The 18397-nt window shown below is 38.0% G+C and overlaps 1 protein-coding gene across 4 annotated transcripts in view; it reads left to right on the top strand.

Annotated features, from left to right (window-relative positions):
• AKAP10 (A-kinase anchoring protein 10) overlaps positions 1-18397 on the top strand; it is a 52329-nt gene that overhangs the window by 26977 nt on the left and 6955 nt on the right. For all 4 annotated transcript variants that reach the window (XM_051992114.1, XM_051992115.1, XM_051992116.1 and 1 more), the window contains 7 exons: positions 1079-1163; positions 1741-1864; positions 3047-3183; positions 9112-9256; positions 9350-9520; positions 13468-13577; positions 15003-15085. In XM_051992114.1, the coding sequence (XP_051848074.1) occupies positions 1079-1163; positions 1741-1864; positions 3047-3183; positions 9112-9256; positions 9350-9520; positions 13468-13577; positions 15003-15085 (855 nt within the window). The remainder of the gene's footprint in view (positions 1-1078; positions 1164-1740; positions 1865-3046; positions 3184-9111; positions 9257-9349; positions 9521-13467; positions 13578-15002; positions 15086-18397) is intronic.

Below are 18397 nucleotides of genomic sequence, written 5' to 3'. Positions count from 1 at the left end.
CCTGGTGGAGGGTGGAGGTGGTGCTAGCTGGACACTTCCCATGAGAGTGGAGGAGGACTCAGGGATGGGAGGGAGGATCTTTGCGGCTGGTAGATCAGAGAGACTCTGGGTCTGCTGTGAATTTCAGAAGGGTAGTGATTGAAAAAGACAGATGGATGCTCCTAGCAGAGGGAAGAGCTGAAGTGCTCCTTCCTGTCCACTCTCTCCTCGTCTCCCACATCTCCAGGGCTGAGCACAGAGCCTTCATGCTCTCTTCATTCACACATATCTCAAGGCTCCCCTTCATCTTCATTTTGACTAGAATTTACTTGTATAAAGGACGTCCAAGTGAAAGGGGGACCCTCTTAGGTGATCATTCTGGGAATACATACATTGCTCTGAGAGATACTTTATATTGAATCTGCCTCTTACTTTATAAATGTGTTAACAGAATTGCTTCATGTTAAGTACAGAACAGGCATCCATTAACATGAGCATTGGACATTATGTTAGGGCACTATATCCTGTGTTTCCTTTGTGGAAATTGGCTATTTTGAACTTTTCTTCCTGTAAGAATTTGGTAGCTACGGCTTTTTCTTCTTCCCTTGCATTCCCTTTCTCCAGGTCAGGACTGTACCTGACTAAAGAGAATTATTTATCTTCAGCCCAGACCCTAAAGTAGGAAACATTGGTGACTGCTTCAAAAGACAGAAGCTTGGCCTATGTAGGATGGGCTGGGACTGCTCCTCTTGGCTCACTTGGTAGCCCAAACCCTCTGGCATCCATAGAGCAAAAGTTTAAACCCCATCCCCACCAAATGTCATCATCGGGGAAGATTAGAATTTATTCATTATCCTAACGGGTTTTAGTTTTTATAGAAAGAGTAGTTTATATAGTGATGTGGTGTAGGAACAGGGATCATTAAAAAAAGAAACTAATTTTATCTCTCAGTTTATCCCACATTTTAATTTAAGATGACTGAATGAATTAAATCAGTCAGTCAGTGAACATTTATTAAACTCCTCCTATCTGCCAGTTACTGTGCTTATTTATAACTTGGGCTTCCCTGAAGTTAAGTTATTTACTATCTCTTTTACAGCAAAGATTTGCGGGGAGGATGGACAGGTGGATCCCAACTGTTTTATTATGGCACAGTCCATAGTATTTCATGCAATGGAACAAGAGTAAGTTAACTTGGAGGTTTGCAACATTTTGGATACTTGGGGGTTCGGTTTTATGCTGTATGTTGTTACGCAGTACAGTGCAGTGCGATGGCGATGCAGAGATCCTACAAGAAAAATAATTGCAGCTCCATGTAGCTTGACAGTGACTCTTAGCATGGGTTCCTATAAAAGAGAAACATATAAATATTAATTAATTTGCACTTGTATGTTCATTTTTCATTTATAATTTGCTTGATCTTTTTTTTTCTACCTGAGTTTAAAACACTAATTTTCAATTCTAACAGTTCAAGTGTTTGTGACTAGAATAGTCAACTAGCTTCTTCATTAAATGGTAAAAGGCTAAGAATGGATTCCTCAATTCTCCATTATTTTTTCTCCTGTGCTTATTTAATCTGCTCCCTAATATCTACTCATGTTTTAAAAAAAGAAAAAAGACAGGAAAACCCCATAATTTGGGGGGAATTGTCTTCAGAGCCTGCATGTGCCATGATCAATGATGACAATAGTGTAGGTTGTTCCTGATTAAACTGTACTTGGTTGTGGTTCCTTCAGATTTTTTCCATTTTGTCATGTTCAGGCACTTTAGTGAGTTTTTGCGAAGTCACCATTTCTGTAAATACCAGATTGAAGTGCTGACCAGTGGAACTGTTTACCTGGCTGACATTCTCTTCTGTGAATCAGCCCTGTTTTATTTCTCAGAGGTAAAATCTATATTTCTTTTCACCCTTTTGTAGCATTTGTGTCCCTAAATCCATCCATATTAAGGCATTTCCTATAGAAAAGAATGTGAAAGGTAGAATGAATTAAATGAAAATATTTTCTCTTCCAGATATATATTCCATTTAATGGAGTGAATATTCAAAAAGTTTAATGGTTAAATGAAAGAGAAAACAAGTTAAATGTAAAATTATTAAAATAGCCACTAGAATATTGGAGAATACTCTGAACCAGATTTTTAGCTTTTCATCAAATCTGATGATACTCATTTGGAGGTAGAGTCTCAGCTCTAATTTAATAGTTGGGTGACCCATAGGTATGGATGAAGTCTCCTTCCCCATCAGTAAAATGAGGAAGCACCGTAGTTATGGTTGTTGTTTTAGAGATATCTCATAAACATGCTCTGTCATCGCTAGGTCTCATGAAATAGTATTTGCAGACTAAACAACAGAGAAAATTTGTTAGTAAATACTCTTTCATGCTACCATTCTTTTAATTTTAGCTTATTGAGCAATTTCAGTGCCATGTGAAGCATTACTAGAAGCAGCGAGTAAGTGAACTTTGGTGGGGCATTTTTACTGGACAGCTCTCAGATGGCTTTAGCAAAGGACACATTTTACTCATCCAAGTCTAACAAGTAGTGCAAGCCAAGATAGCACATCTTCCAAAGGAATGGCTTTCAAAGAGCAAACTTTGGTTCTGTCTTCAGCTGCATTGGTAACATGCACCGTCTGTAGCACGCGGCTAGCTGGCTGTGTTCTTTATTACTTCAACTGCTGCAAGTTTAAGCCTGGAGCATTTATTCAGACTGCTGTGGCAATGTGTAATAATGAAAATGGTTGTGTGTAAAGGATTTTTTCTATCATCTTCCTTATGTGTTTCTAGCAAAGAATTAAAATGTTTAATTTTGTTTATGTAATGAAAGTGGAACCAGCAGGTTTAATCTTGCTTCTAGTATGATGGATATAGATCCTTTGTAAATGAGAATATGATCATTTTCAGCCTGAGATGCCGTCTGTCCGTAACTGCACTGAATGTATCTTGCTTGTTGACTGCAAGATCATGTAATATAACGAATGTCTCTGGAAGGGTGGGCTAGCAGTAGTAAGAGAAGCCTTTTTTTTTTTTTTTTTTTTTACTAACTTTATTATATTTTTATTTTTCAGTACATGGAGAAAGAAGATGCAGTGAATATCTTACAGTTTTGGTTAGCAGCTGATAACTTCCAGTCCCAGCTTGCCGCCAAAAAAGGCCAGTACGATGGTCAGGAAGCACAGAACGATGCCATGATTTTATATGACAAGTGAGTTGGATTGGTTCACAATTCCTCCTGACCTTAGGGATGGTTGTGTTCAAAAAAGTGAACTTCTAGCAAAGCCTGCTTTTTCATTGGTATCTATCCAGCTGAAAGGTTTGTTCCCACAGAAAAAGTCCTGAGTCAAGAGTTGAAAGCTTTTAGTAATGGAAATGTTGGTGATGTGCCCAACTCTACAGAATCTGGTACCATTGCTCTTCTCATCAGCAGAATGGCCAAGTTTTGTATTAAATTGTATGGCTGTAGCACCACCTTGGGACAGCGTTCCTTAGAGTACTAGTAGGTGGCAGAATGAGGCCCTCTGGAAATATGTGAGGTTCTCCAGTGGAAAGACTGCAGATAGTTGACATTTATAATCACAGAATGAATCAATTAGAGCATGATTAATAGATGAATTAGGATGAGATCCACTTGTGCTTACAGTTTTTAGGCATAAATGTTTCTGAGTTATCTGCAGGAGCAAGAACCAGATTTTCCCCTTTTTTGTTCCCATCTGACTAAAACCAAACAGTAGTTTTAGCAACACTGGAGACTTTGGACCCTGCTGAAGGCAGGCTTCTTCCTTCCATTGCAGACATGTAGTAAGATGCCCCATTTTCTCATTGACATCCTATTGAACAAGTATTTATGTGCTTTCTATGTTCCAGACTACTAAACTCTGGAGATAAAAATAAAACATTTTCTCTGTTCTCAAGGAACTTATATTCTAATGGGAAGATAATGTGCAAAACATTAGTCCTATGACATATATATATATATATATATATATATATATATATATATATATATATATATATATATATCATTATTCATATGACATATAGCACATTACTTACCTTCTCAATGAAGGGGAGAAAGGGAAGGAAAGAATTTGAAGCTCAGAATTAAAAAAAACAAATGTTAAAAAATTGTTTTTACATGAAATTGGAAAAAATAAACTATGTTTTAAAAATTATGCTTATAAGAGTTGTACAGTATAAATGGAAAGTATCTCAGAAGGAAAGCACTAATTTCAAAGGGACCAAGAAAGACCTCTCTTTGAAGGGGGAATTTGAGATGAAACTTGGAGGAGGCTAGGCAGGGCATTCTAGGCACAGGGGGAATAGTCAGTGAACAGGCCAGGAGGCCAGAGAAGGTACAACATGGAGGCCAGCCTCAGTGGCCCCTAGAGTATGTAGAGGAGGAGTCCAGTGCAATATGAATGGAAAGAAGGGCCCGGATTGTGGAGGAAAAAAAGCCAAAAATAAAGACAGACCAGGCATTTGATATTGATCTGGGAGATTGAATTGGGGTGGAGAAGATGACTTGAGACAAGTGCATCCATTTGCAGACCATTGACATAATCCAGGTGGGAGGTAATTAGAATCTGCACATAGGGCAGCAGCAGCAGGCAGAGGTCTGGCCTGCACATGCACCAATGAGACATAGGGGCACCTGAGGAAAACTGGGACTTTACAACCCCTGCTGAGCCAATCCCTGTTCTTTTTTTTTTTTGTTTTTTAATAGCTTTTTCTTTATAAGACATATGCATGGGTAATCTTTCAACATTGACCCTTGCAAAACCTTCTGTTCCAAATTTTCCCCTTCTTCCCGTTACCCCCAAATGGCAGGTAGTCCAATATATGTTAGATATGTTAAAATATATGTTAAATGCAATATATGTATACATATTTAAACAGTTATCTTGCTGCACAAGAAAAATCAGATCTACAAAGAAAAAATACCTAGAAGGAAAACAAAATGCAAGCAAACAATAACAGAAAGAGGGAAAATGCTATGTTGTGGTCCACACTCGGCTCCCATAGTTCTCCCTCTGTCTGTAGATGGCTCTCTTCATCATTGAACAAGTAGCACTGGATTTAATCATGCCATTGTTGAAGAGAGCCACGTCCACCATAATTGATCGTCGTATAGTCTTATTGTTGCTGTGTATAATGATCTCCTTGTTCTGCTCACTTCACTCAGCATCAGTTCATGTAAGTCTCTCCAGGCCTCTCTGAAATCATCCTGCTGATCATTTCTTATAGAACAATAATATTCCATAACATTCATATACCACAATTTATTCAGCCATTCTACAACTGATGGGCATCCACTTACTTTCCAGTTTCTTGCCACTACAAAGAGGGCTGCCACAAACATTCCTGTGCATGAGGATCCCTTTCCCTCCTTTAAAATCTCTTTGAGATATAAGCCCAGTAGAAACACTGTTGGGTCAAAGGGTATGCACAGTTTGATAACTTTTTGAGCATAGTTCCAAATTGCTTTCTAGAATGGCCCAGTTTTCCCACATCCCCTTCAATATTTGTCATTATCTTTTCCTGTCATTCTAGCCAATCTGACAAGTATGTAGTGGTATCTCAGAATTGTCTTAATTTGCATTTATCTGATCAATAATGATTTGGAGCATCTTTTCATAGGAGTAGAAATAATTTCAGTTTCTTCATCTGAAAATTTGTTTATAATATCATTTTTTATGTCTAGATCATGAACCCATTTCGACCTTACCTTGGTGTACGGTGTTAAGTGTGGGTCAATGCCTAGTTTCTGCCATACTAATTTCCAATTTTCCCAGCAGTTTTTATCAGATAGTGAATTCTTATCCCAAAAGCCGGGGTCTTTGGGGTTGTCAGACACTAGATTGATATAGTCATTGACTGTTTTGTCCTGTGATCCTAACCTATTCCACTGATCAGCTACTCTTTTTCTTAGCCAGTACCAGATGGTTTTGGTGACTGCTGCTTTATAATATAGTTTTAATCTGGTATAGCTAGGCCATCTTCGTTTGCTTTTTTTTTTTTTTCCATTAATTCCTTTGAAATTCTTGACTTTTTGTTCTTCCAGATGAATTTTGTTATTTTTTTCTAGGTCAGTAAAATAGTTTCTTTGAGAGTTTGATTGGTATAGCACTAAATAAGCAGATTAGTTTAAGGAGTATTGTCATCTTTATTATATTTCCCGGACCTATCCACAAAGCACTTGATATTTTTCCAATTGCTTACATCTGACTTTATTTGTGTGGAAAGTGTTTTGTAGTTTTATTTATATAGTTCCTGACTTTCCCTTGGCAGAGAGATTCCCAAATATTTTATCCTATCAACAGTTATTTTAAATGTAATCCCTGGTTTTAACAAGGAATAGAGAGTATGTACTGAATAGAGTTTGGCTTTTTGACAGCTCTGTGTGCCTGGAAAAAGGACGTTTGTGACTCAGCGACTGCTGAGTCCTTAGAAGTCACTTGCCTTGGACCTCCCAGCTCGTTCAGAGTTCTGTTTCCCACCACTGCCCCTCCACGGCGTTGGGCTCTTCAGTTAAGGGGGATCTCTCCCTCAGTAGCTCTAGTGACATGTTTGATTGCTCCTGTTGACTTGTTTGTATCTTAGCCCCCACATTTAAAGAGGGAGCCACGCTTCCCCCGTATCCTACTCCTTCTTTGGCTGTTAGAAGGGCCGCCATGCTCCCCACCACCTGGGTCGGGGGCATCATGCTGAGCTCTAACTCCCAGCTCCAGCTTCCTTATCCAGTCAGCTGCAAAGTGGTTGGCTCTGCTTCTGAATCATCCCTTCTTCAGCCACCAAGTCGCTGCCCTCCTGGAGCTCTGTCATGTCTCCCCTTGGTAATTCAGCTCAGCAGCCTTTCCTTTTTTTTTTTTAATAACTTTTTATCGACAGAACTCATGCCAGGGTAATTTTTTACAGCATTATCCCTTGCACTCACTTCTGTTCCGATTTTTCCCCTCCCTCCCTTCACCCCCTCCCCCAGATGCAAGCAGTCCTTTACATGTTGAATAGGTTACAGTATATCCTGGATACAATATATTTGTGCAGAACCAAACAGTTCTCTTGTTGCACAGGGAGAATTGGATTCAGAAGGTAGAAATAACCCGGGAAGAAAAACAAAAATGCAAGCAGTTTATATTCATTTCCCAGTGTTCTTTCTTTGGGTGTAGCTGCTTCTGTCCATCCTTGATCAATTGAATCAGCAGCCTTTCCAAAGCCTGGATCTGATGATACCATTCCCTTATGAGAAGCTTTCCATCGTGTCTCATTGCCTATTGGGGAAGAGCAGCTGGAGAAATGACAGTCTATCTCGATAGAGGAAGGGCCCACATCCCCTTCCATGAGTCCTTGAAACCCAGTTGCTGTAGGGAACTGGTGCCAGATTAGTCCTGGAGTATGGAGAAGACCCTAGAAGGATTCTTTGGAAAGGGCTAAGAGGGGCTGGCTTGGTTTTTCCGAGTGCTTGGCCAGAACACAGCCCTGCCCGTGGGAAGCCTTCATGGCTGGCCTCCCTGCCTCATCCCTTCCTTCTCCTGGGTAGGGAAGCAGAACTGCTGAGAAGCCCCAGGAACACATCCTCAGGACCGCCTGGGTCTGCACGCCTCTCATGCGGAGGACTTCGTTTCAAGTTAAAGCGATGAGGAGAATGAGAATGACTTCTGGAGTCAGCATCATGGTTTACAAAGCTCTTTTCTGACCATGAGGTGAGGGTGTGGTTTGTACCAAGATTATCACCCCAGTTTTACAGATCAGGAAATTGAGGTTCAGAACAGTTAAATGACTTTTCCTTGGTCAAAAGCATCTGAGCTGAGACTTGTTCCAGGAGTTCTGAGTCTAGGTTGAGGGCTTTGGATGAGGCCTGTATGTCCTTCCAGATTTGCATCAAAGTTGTACTAGAACTTATTTCTAACATATATAGAGAATTGACTCAAATTTATAAGAATACAAGCCACTCCCTGTTTGATAAATAACCAAAGAATATGAACAATTTTTAGACAAATTAGAGCCATTTCTAGTCATATGAAAAAAACTCTAAATCATTGTTGATGAGAGGAGTGCAAATTAAGACAACTCTGAGGTACCACTATATACCTCTCAGATTGGCAAAGGTGACAGGAAAAGATAATGATGAATGTTGGAGGGGATGCGGGAAAACTGGGACATTGATGCATTGTTGGAGAAGTTGTGAACTGATCCAACCATTCTGGAGAGCAATTTGGAATTATACCCAAAGGGTTTTCAAATTGTGCATACCCTTTGATCCAGCAGTGTCTCTACTGGGTTTGTATCCTAAAGAGATCAGAAAAGAAGGGAAAGGACCTTCATGTGCAAAATTGTCTATAGAAGCTCTTTTTGTAGTGGCAAGAAACTGGAAACTGAGTGGATGCCCATCAGCTGGAGAATGGTTGAATAAATTATGGTATATGAATGTTATGGAATATTATTATTTTATAAGAAACAATCAGCTGGAAGATTTCAGAGGCCTGGAGAGCCTTACATGAACTGATGCTGAGTGAAATGAGCAGAATCAGGAGATTGTTGTAAACAGCAACAACAAGATTATATGATGACCAATTCTGATGGGTGTGGTTCTCTTCAACAATGAGGTGATTGAGGTCAACTCCAGTTGTCTTGTGATAAAGAGAGCCGATCACCCAGCTGTAATATTTTCAGCTTTTTTTGTTGTTGTTTGCTTTTTTTTTCCTCATTTTTTTTCCTTTTTGGTTAGATTTTTCTTGTGCAACATGACAAATATGGAAATAGGTTTAGAAGAATTGCACATATTTAAATCTATAATGGATTACTTGTTGTCTAGTGGAGGACAGATAAGGGAGGCAAGGGTGAATGTTGAAAGCGATCTTTGCATATATTTGGAAAAATAAAAAGCTATTATTTTTTTTAAATGTTTTCAATAAAGTTGTACCAGGCATGCAAGGCACCAGAGTACCTGGATTTGCTAAAAGCTGAGGGAAATCAAACAGGAGGAGACAGCTGAGAGAGAGGAGAGCATTGTCATTGCCATGCAGACAGTGTCCTTGTTGGTCCATTGCGGGCCTTTGAACCCATGTTTGCTGTTTCTTATTTGGAATTTTTGCCTGTGCCACCATGACCTGTCTTTCTTGTTTTCTTGCCATAGATACTTCTCCCTTCAAGCTACACATCCTCTTGGATTTGATGACTTTGTAAGATTAGAAATTGAATCCAACATCTGCAGGGAAGGAGGGCCACTCCCGAGCTGTTTCACTACTCCATTGCGTCAGGCCTGGACGACCATGGAGAAGGTAACCAACCCAGAGTTTCAGGACTGGTGTTCAGCTCAACTTCCCTTCTTTCTGCTTGTTCATTAAAAAAAAAATGCTTGTGCTTTGTTGTAGGTTTTTTTACCTGGCTTCCTGTCCAGCAATCTTTATTATAAATACTTGAACGACCTTATCCATTCAGTACGAGGAGATGAATTTCCAGGAGGGAATATTGCACTGACAATTGCTGGCTCTGGGGGCCCTCCTGATCAGGAGACTCATTCAAGCAATGATGGTTCTGCTCAGGTACAAACTGATCTTTTTCTAGAAATAAGAGTTTATACATGTTAAAATAAAAAATCCCAAACCTTTAATCAGAGTTTCTAATGAACTCTTTATACCTTGGATCACTTTTGAGGGAGAGGTAAACAGATCTTTTAAGTCTACATATAATTTAAATGAAGTATTCAAGGGTTATCAGTACAATAACACATTGATTACCCCAGAAGGGATCTTATTTCTTATTTATGTTTAGCCTTTCTTTGTAACACCATTAAAATCATAAAAAATCCTGCATTTGTTCAAATTAAGGATCAGTCTAGCCATTGTTCTCTGACACTGCAATTTTGTGGAAGAGAGTGATCGTTACCTTCATGATATCATCCTAATGTTCCTTGAATAGCTAGTTATAAAATAGTTTTAATGCAGACAACTGTGATTGGGATTAACTAGAAATTTTAAATGACTATTTTAAAAAATATTTTATTTTTTCAAAATTACATGTAATTTTTAGCATTCATTTTTTTTTAAATTTTGAGTTCCAAATTCTCTCTCTTCCCACCCTCTCATTGAGAAGGCAAGTAGTTTTATATAGATCACACATGTGCAGTTAAATGACTACAATTTTGACTTAAAATACTATCTTGTACAGAGAGAGCACTTTGTGGTTTTAGAACTGTTTTCACATGAGTTACTTATCTATCTAGTCAGAAAACATTTATCAAGCATTTATCTACTAAGTGCTTTCTTTAGGGCAAGGATATAGACGTGAATAAAAAGTGTCTGTCTTCTAGTAGAGGAGGTGAGACAGATAACTAAATTCCTATTGAAAGAATGTGACAAGATGTCACTTTGCTTTTAGAGGGCAGAGGAGGAAAAATGCTTCTGGTAGAGGAGGTAGCAGGTGAGCTTGGCGCTGGAGGAAGGGTAGGAATTGAAATTAGAATCAGAAAGGTGGAGCAGCAGACACTCTGGGAACATTGAATAGTCCATCTTGGCAGGAGCACTGGCTCCCCGTAGAGAATAGTTGGCTGTCAGGCTGGAAAGATGTCTTTAATGCTAAGAAAAAGAATTTGGATTTTATTTGTACGTGATAAGGAAGCATAAAGTTTTTGAACCCAATGTGATATGATTAGATTGGTGATGTAGAAAGATTACATGATAATAATGGGGCATGAATCAAAGAGGGGAGAATCTGGAGACAGCCAGCCCAGTTGAAATGGTATAGGGAGAATAATGACAGTTTGGATTAAGTGGGTGAGAGAAGATAATGAGCTTTAGGGTTAAAGGGAAAAGCAAATGGTTTGTCTTTAAGGTTAGCCAGCCAATGGGTCATAGCATTGTGGCTCCAACCTCCCTCGCACCCTCCTACCTAAAGGCCAGCTCTTTTTTAGACTGGGTCTGAGAACAGGATGGACCAGCTGTTACTACAGCTCTGGGAAGAGTAGCAGTAATAATACTCTTTGATGAAGGAATGCCGGCCCTTGGGATTTGATAACCTAGGTACTTTTCATTTTCTGGGTATAAAAGAGGGCCAGATAAAACTCTGTTGAAGAAAATATACCCAATGTCCCCAACTTTAGCCTTTTGGACTGGCTCATTCTCAGTTTTTACTCTTCACCTTGTCGAGCTGATTGATCATTTTAGTTAAACTATACAGAAATGAGAAGTATTGCCAGCAGGGCTCATAAAGTAATGTAGCCTGATGGATTCATTTAGGTCCTCCTAAGATTTATGGGCTATAAAATATTGCAAATGGCTTCTTAACCTTGGGCTTTGAGGTTAAACAGTGAAAATAAATAATGTTTCCCATGAGTACTTTGCAGCTATTAGCTTGAATTACAAAGCCCAGCCTCGGTCAGATTTGACTCTGATTATCTTCTGGCTGTAGGAAGTCACTGAAGCCAGTGTTTCCATTTCAGTCAGGAGACAGTCCAGTTTTATTCAGGACTAGTCCCTAGGATCGGTTTCCTCTTTTCTTTGATGGCTTCGTTTCCATCTCCTAAGTAAATGTACAGCATCGATGTTCCTTTGTTTCCTGGGCTATTTCTTGGGCATTTCATCTCTGTGAGCTGTTTCCAGCTGGCTACTTATTAGCTAGCGAGGCTGTGTGCCTGGTGGAATCTCTTTGGAGCAGAGGCCTGCTTTTAAAAGTCATTGTGGTTGCTAGAAGAAAATAGATCCTTTAATCTTGGTCATTGACTCAGAGGTTCAGTGCTTTGACACTTAGTAGAGATGGAGTTCAAACCAGTCTGGTGCAAAAGGGCTCTGTGGACTGAGACTGGAGGCTCTGCCTTGTTTCAGGCCTGGATGTTAATTGGGCTGAGGAGGTAGCAAGAACAGGGTGAGCTCACATAAAACTCAACTTGCCTGAAATGGGATTGGGCCTCGTTTCTTCTCTGAATCCTTCTGTGGACTTTTCACACCAGAAAAACCTAGTTTTGTATTTGAGGTCTTAATGAACTACTTGGGGAATACTTAATACCTAGCCTCACTTGTTTCTGTGGAAAAGGCTGTGGCAGAGAATGACCAGACTGTATGAACATGAAGTAATAATATGGCATTATCAAGGAAACCCAGCATTTTCTTTTCCTGTAGAAATTGCTTTCTACATTTATTGGCTAAAAGATCCCTTCCCCCCCAAATGGTGGGAGAGGGAATCTGAATAAATGTCCAAAAAAAACTGCAGCTATTAAATAGTTAATGAAGTTATTTGAGTAGAGTCAGAGGAAATTAGAATTAATGTAATCTATCCTTTGGGCAGCTAGGTGGTAGCCCTGGGCCTGCCATCAGGAAGACCTGAATTCAAATCTGCTCTCCGACACTTCCTAGCAGTGTGACCCATGGCAAGTCATTTCACCCTGTTTGCCTCAGTTTCCTCATCTGTAAAATGAGCAGACCACTCTGGTATCTCTTGATAACTGTAAACTAAAAAATGATTGTACATCAAACTGCTTGGGTGATAAATCCTTGGGGTTTGCATTCCTCTATCAATTTGAGGAGTGTATTTCATCTTTAATACACTAGTAAAGCATCGACTATTTGCTTTTGCTTTCCTTTTCTGGTCTTTAATTTCAGTGATTTTCTTGGTGGAATCATATTTTTACATAAATTTATATTCAAATTCTATCTGCTTCATATTAAACACTATTCCATAAAAAGTTTCCTCTTTTTTTGTATTCTTTATATTTGTCATTTTTGATAATACCATATTATTACTTCATGTTCATACAAAAGGGCTTTTTCCAAGTTTTGTTTTTATTTTTTATTACAAATAATATTGGAGTATATTTGTACAAATAGGTTTTTTTATTCTTACAGTAGCTTTCTTAGGCTTGCTTAGTCCTAGTAGTTTGGGACCATTGGGTCAAAAACATAAAAAGTTTGGTGGTTCTGACTGTGTTTTATCATATTTCTTTCCAGAAAGATTATTCCATTTTACAATTAGCTTTACCAGTAGAATGGACCTGTTTTTATATAGCCCAAACAACACTGACTTTTAACTGTTTAATTTTCTTTCCCAATTTGATGGTTATAATGTGTCTGGATTTTTAAAGTAAATTTTCATTTCCTGGATTACTAGATAAGTGTGAATAATTTTTCAAGCAATTATTGAGCATTGGTGTTGACTACTTAGCCATTGGAAATGGATCCTTGATCTTACAAATTTGTGTCATCATGAAGATTTTGGATGTCCAATTTTTATCCAAAAACAAATTGCCCAACTGTTTTTCTTTTTTTTATATTCTGGATTTATTGATTTGTAGTGTTTTGCAAACATTAAGTTACCTTGGGATATGTGGTGGATTATCTCTTGCATGGCTGGGAAACTTTGTCCCTGTGATATCAACTTGGAATAACTAGCCCTGATAATATAGGAAGTAATTATCAGTAATATAATCTGTGTGATTCAAAAAAATCTGAGTGGATTTGTTTCCTCCATTTGGCATTAATATGTGGAATTTCTGTTGTAGTTCAATGTGAAGAAGGCCAATGTTAAAATCCTGAAAAATTTTGATGAAGCAATAATTGTAGATGCTGCAAGTCTGGATCCTGAATCTTTATATCAACGGACATATGCAGGGTAAAGTGAGCTTGTGGCAGACTTTTACCATTGTCGTTAGTTTACATCTACTTAATACTATTAAATTTGCTTATATTGAAGAATCCCAAATATACATGAGATGCAGATCTTTGATAATCATTGATCCAGATATATAAAGATTTTTTTGTAAAGGCAAAAAGTCTGAATCAGCACTATAGCTATATAACTAAACTTACCACATTATTCTTCTCTACTTAGGAAATTAGTTGCATAATTTTATCCTTAAATAATAGATATGACTTGGACATTAAAATTCTTCATAACATAGCCCCTCATTAGACTTAAATTCATTTTTTTTTCTTTTGTGAAACAACATCCACAGGTCTATCATACCCCACCCAAAATACTCTATGAATCCAGTATAGTGTGTAACCCTTTAAAAAGGAAGATTATTCTCCCTTCTGACCACTGCTACCATCCTACATAGCATTAAAAAAGAGATTCCTTTGTAGTTAGTTATGTCGAGTAGAATTTTTTGGAAGAATTGAAAATCCTTAAAAATTACACAGAATTGTACAAAACCTTTTACTGATTTGATTAATAAAAAGTTTTCTTATCTAACCCAGGCTGAAAGCGCAAAGACCAGTTATGGGCCTAATCCCACTAGTAATGTGTATTTGACCTGCTCTATCTCTGTTCTGAGCAGAGTCAGGACACTTCCCAAGGTGTCCTGATGGCCTCCTGCTCTGGGACTCACCTCATTAGTGTTAACTCTCAATCAGCTTAGCCGCTGAAGCTCCGAGTGATCAGTGTCTAAGAGAAGGAGTTACTGGTGTGCACCCACCTCATCATTTCTGCTTCCAGCCTTTTCAACACTGGGGCAATGAGAATTTGGTAGTGGATGGAGTTAAATGAAAGAACTTCGGAACTATAATTGAGCATGTCCATTTTTCATAAGTTCTTGGATATTTTTTTAAAGTTCTTTATAATAGTCATTTAGCAAATAGGGGCTCAAAAGAATTAATATTTCACCAGAGATGTGACTTCAATTTTTTTAGAAATAAATTCACTCACCTATAGCCTCATTTCCACATGTTTTATTATGTAAAATATAGGACTAGACATAGAGGTTTCAGTGTTCCTTAGCTGTAGAATAATGGGATCAAAATATAGAGATGTCTAAAGTGCTATGCACCTGATACTAGTGTCCTCCTGAAGTGTGTGAAAAAGGGCATTTCCATTGTTGGAAATTTGTAAGTAGCAGTTTGTTAAATGGTAGTCCCAAATTCTGTTTTGTGCTGATTAAACAAGCCCACTTTAACTGAAATAAGACTGCTCCAAGTAGGCCACATAGTTGCCACTTTTTCCAACAGTTATATAAAGTTGAATATTAATAAAATTTTCCCCATGAAAATTAAAGTTGACTCTTAGCAGTTTGTCATTTCCGCTTTCTCTTCTTCTCAGGAAGATGACCTTTGGAAGAGTCAGTGACCTAGGGCAGTTCATCCGGGAATCTGAGCCTGAGCCTGATGTAAAGAAATCCAGAGGTCTGTGGTATTCTTTACACTTGACTGAATCTTCCTTTGTAATAGTATAATGACAGTCATCAAGGTAATTTCAGCTACAAAAACTAAAATTGGTTTTATAAAGTAAACTTTTATTGCGTTACTCAACTTGTGTCTGGCATGTACTCCACAAAATTATTAGGCCATTAACTTAGAAATTTGAAAGAATACAGTCTGCCTTCCAACTTTCATGAGGGTAATGTTCTCCAAAAAACAATATAGAAGTAAAAAAAAAAAAAAAAACACACAAAATGCTGATACATTGAACGTGTGGGAATTTGGGAATTAGGTTCCAACACCCACCAAAATTTTACTAATCCTTCACTAAAGATTTCTGAAATAATACATTTTTCTGCATATAATTCTTTATAATTGAAACATTAATTCTGTTTTTCCTAACAGTAATTGTGAAATTATGCATAAAATGTAGTATTCAAAATAACATTGATAATATACAAAACATTTTTTTCGTTAGTAGTTCCCTAGAATTCTGTGATCTTTTGTGCTAACATCTCTATTTAAAAACAAAATAAAACACTGATTTCAGATAATATTCCTTTTTCATAACATATGGAATCTATGACACTAGAAATAATTTTTTTCCTTTTGTGAATATAACAGATTATTGATTTGTTTGTTAACACTAAGCTTAGGCCATCAGTGACTGTAGACATTCTACCAAGAAGTTGATCTAATACTTATTTTCTCACTAAGGTGCATCTTGACTTTGGATGCTTGGACTTAGAGCCTAGAGGACGTGCACAAAATACCTCTCATTTTTTTCTCTGCTACACATAGTTGTAAAGGTGCACAGTTGCCAGTGCAAAAGTTAAAAGGTTACTAATAAAAATCACATAAATGCTTGAAGTTGTGAAAATTAAACACATGAATGTTAAGGATTGACTATATTTTTAAGCAATCTAAACTTTATTAAGTACAGTCATTTTTGTAACTTTCCCATGAACTAAATTTAATTGAAATCTCTTTTAAAATATTCGAGATGTGGAAACTTTGTTCAATCACTATTTTGTTTCAGGACAGTACTCTAAACGAAAGTTAGACTTTAAAGGTCTCTTGAGATGATGTAATGTACCACAATCATGTAAAAACATTCAGTAATCAGTGAACAAATGAGAACTCTCAAATAGTTAAAATGAAACAAAGATCTCACTATGTTCAGTTAATAAAAGCTAAGTTGGGTAAATATCACTCTGATTTTATTCAAGAATTGAATGCCAAGTGCTTTTTGCTTCCTACACATCTTAGAAACTGACTTGAGTTTCACAGTATTTGGTTTTACTGATAAATAAAGATATCAGAAAGCCAATGTGCAGCATTAAAGGGATAATTAAAAACTTTTTAAGTTGTAATTTGACTGACTTGCTTCAAATAAAGAGATTAATTTATGTGGATTCAAAAATAGAAGAAAGTAATAAGTTCATTTTTGCAAAGGCTGAAGAGTAAGTGTAGCAGTTAACCTGTTAAGATTAATAATTAAGATAAGGGAAGGATCCATGGGTAAGGGGAGGGTAAGTAATAGCAAGGCGAGCTAAGAGGCAAAATTAAAGTGGAAAAGTTAGCAGGGATAGGAAATAAGAGATACACACAAACATAGCAAAGAGCAGGAGTAGAATTTATTAGGAGAAAAAAAGTAGGGCTAGTAGTCATTGATCTTAAACAAAGTGAGCCTTAAAGATTTAAACAAGAAAGAAGTCTACATTAGATGTCAGCTGTATTAATGCATATCTATGCATGTATAAATGCATTGGTGTTTGTTGGTATATGTATATGTGTATATAGACGTATGTGTGAGTGTTGGTGGATGTGCAAGTATATATTTACACATATATATTTATACATACACATATATATGTAAGTCTACCTGTGCTTAACTGTAGAGTGCTTGCTAGAGACAGGAGGGAAGGTGAATGTGGAAAAAAAGAATAAACTAAAAAGTGCACAGCAGAGAGCAAAAGAATAAACCATAAGAAAGCAAAGAAAAGATGGACAGTCATGAACATAATCTCTTCTGTTATTTTATATTCTTGAAATGGAAATTTATTGTTACATGTGTTGAATCCTTCCTGATCTTCTGCTAGGCACATGATAATGTTTTGGTTTTTTAAATTTTCCTTTTCTTTTTTTTTTTCTATTTTGTTTTTTCTTATTTTGTATTTAGTTTTCAGTAATAAATATAAAAAACAAAAATAAAGTAATAATCGCTCAGCAAAACATTCATTAAACACCTGCTGTTACCTGACACTTTCACAAGGCACTGGGGATACAAGTATACAAAATGCCATCCATCTTCCTTACAATGACCTCATTCTAATAGTGATAACAGGTATATAAAATGTAAAGTGTATAAACAAATAAATACATACAAAAATCAAGATGTATTCAAATTAGACAGTACAAGTTAGACAGTTTAAGAGGGAGGGCACTAACTAGACCCTTGAGATCTAGATATCAAGAATGAAACTGTTCCTGTTCACAAGATTGCATTCTGTGGCAAGAGACAAGTACATACTTAAGTATAAGCAGAATAAATGCAAATTAACTCCAGCATGGTTTGGGAGAGGGAACACTGGCAATGTGGTACAAGATGGGCTTGAGTCAAGTCTTGGAGGAAAGGAGAATTCTGTGAGGTGAGGGTGGGGAAACATGGCCTCTGGCTATGGGGCAGACCAGACAAAGGCAGGGAAGCTGGAGCTGCAGCATCTTATGTGAAGAGCAGAGGAAAGGCCAGGCTGGCTAGTAAGAGTCCAGAAGAGGGATGTGGCCCAGGGGAGCTCCAAAACGTGGAATGAGCTTGATTGTGGGGGAGATTCCGGAGCTAAAACAGAGGCATTTGTTTTTTGGTCCAGGAGGCCATAGGGAGGCATTGGAGTTGATGGCGTAGCGGAGTCCCACGGTTAGACCTGCCGCAGCCTGTAGGAGAGACCAGTATTGGGAACCTTGAGCCAGGAAGGCCATTTAAGCAGCTGTTGCTTGGGTGAACCAAGGGGGTTAGGGAAGCCGTGCAAGTGGAGAAGAAGGAGGTAGATGGGAGAGATGTTGTGACCCTGCACAAGCTCTGGCAGCCAATGAGGGGATAAGGGACTCCAGGAGCCGGGAAAGTTGGCTGTGCTTTGCCCGGATTGAGGAATTCTGGGACAGAGACGAGGTCACTTGTGCATGATGTCTGGGGCATGTAGGTTAAAATGTTCCATAGGCCGTGGTGCATCCCTGAAGTTCAGGAGAGAGGGAGCTATCTCAGTCTGTAGCTGTAGATGGCCATGAACTTGTGTCATC

The sequence above is a fragment of the Antechinus flavipes genome, chromosome 4, assembly GCF_016432865.1.
Source record: "Antechinus flavipes isolate AdamAnt ecotype Samford, QLD, Australia chromosome 4, AdamAnt_v2, whole genome shotgun sequence".
In the NCBI taxonomy this organism is placed as follows: domain Eukaryota; kingdom Metazoa; phylum Chordata; class Mammalia; order Dasyuromorphia; family Dasyuridae; genus Antechinus; species Antechinus flavipes.
This window is presented reverse-complemented; position numbering and strand designations above follow the sequence as displayed.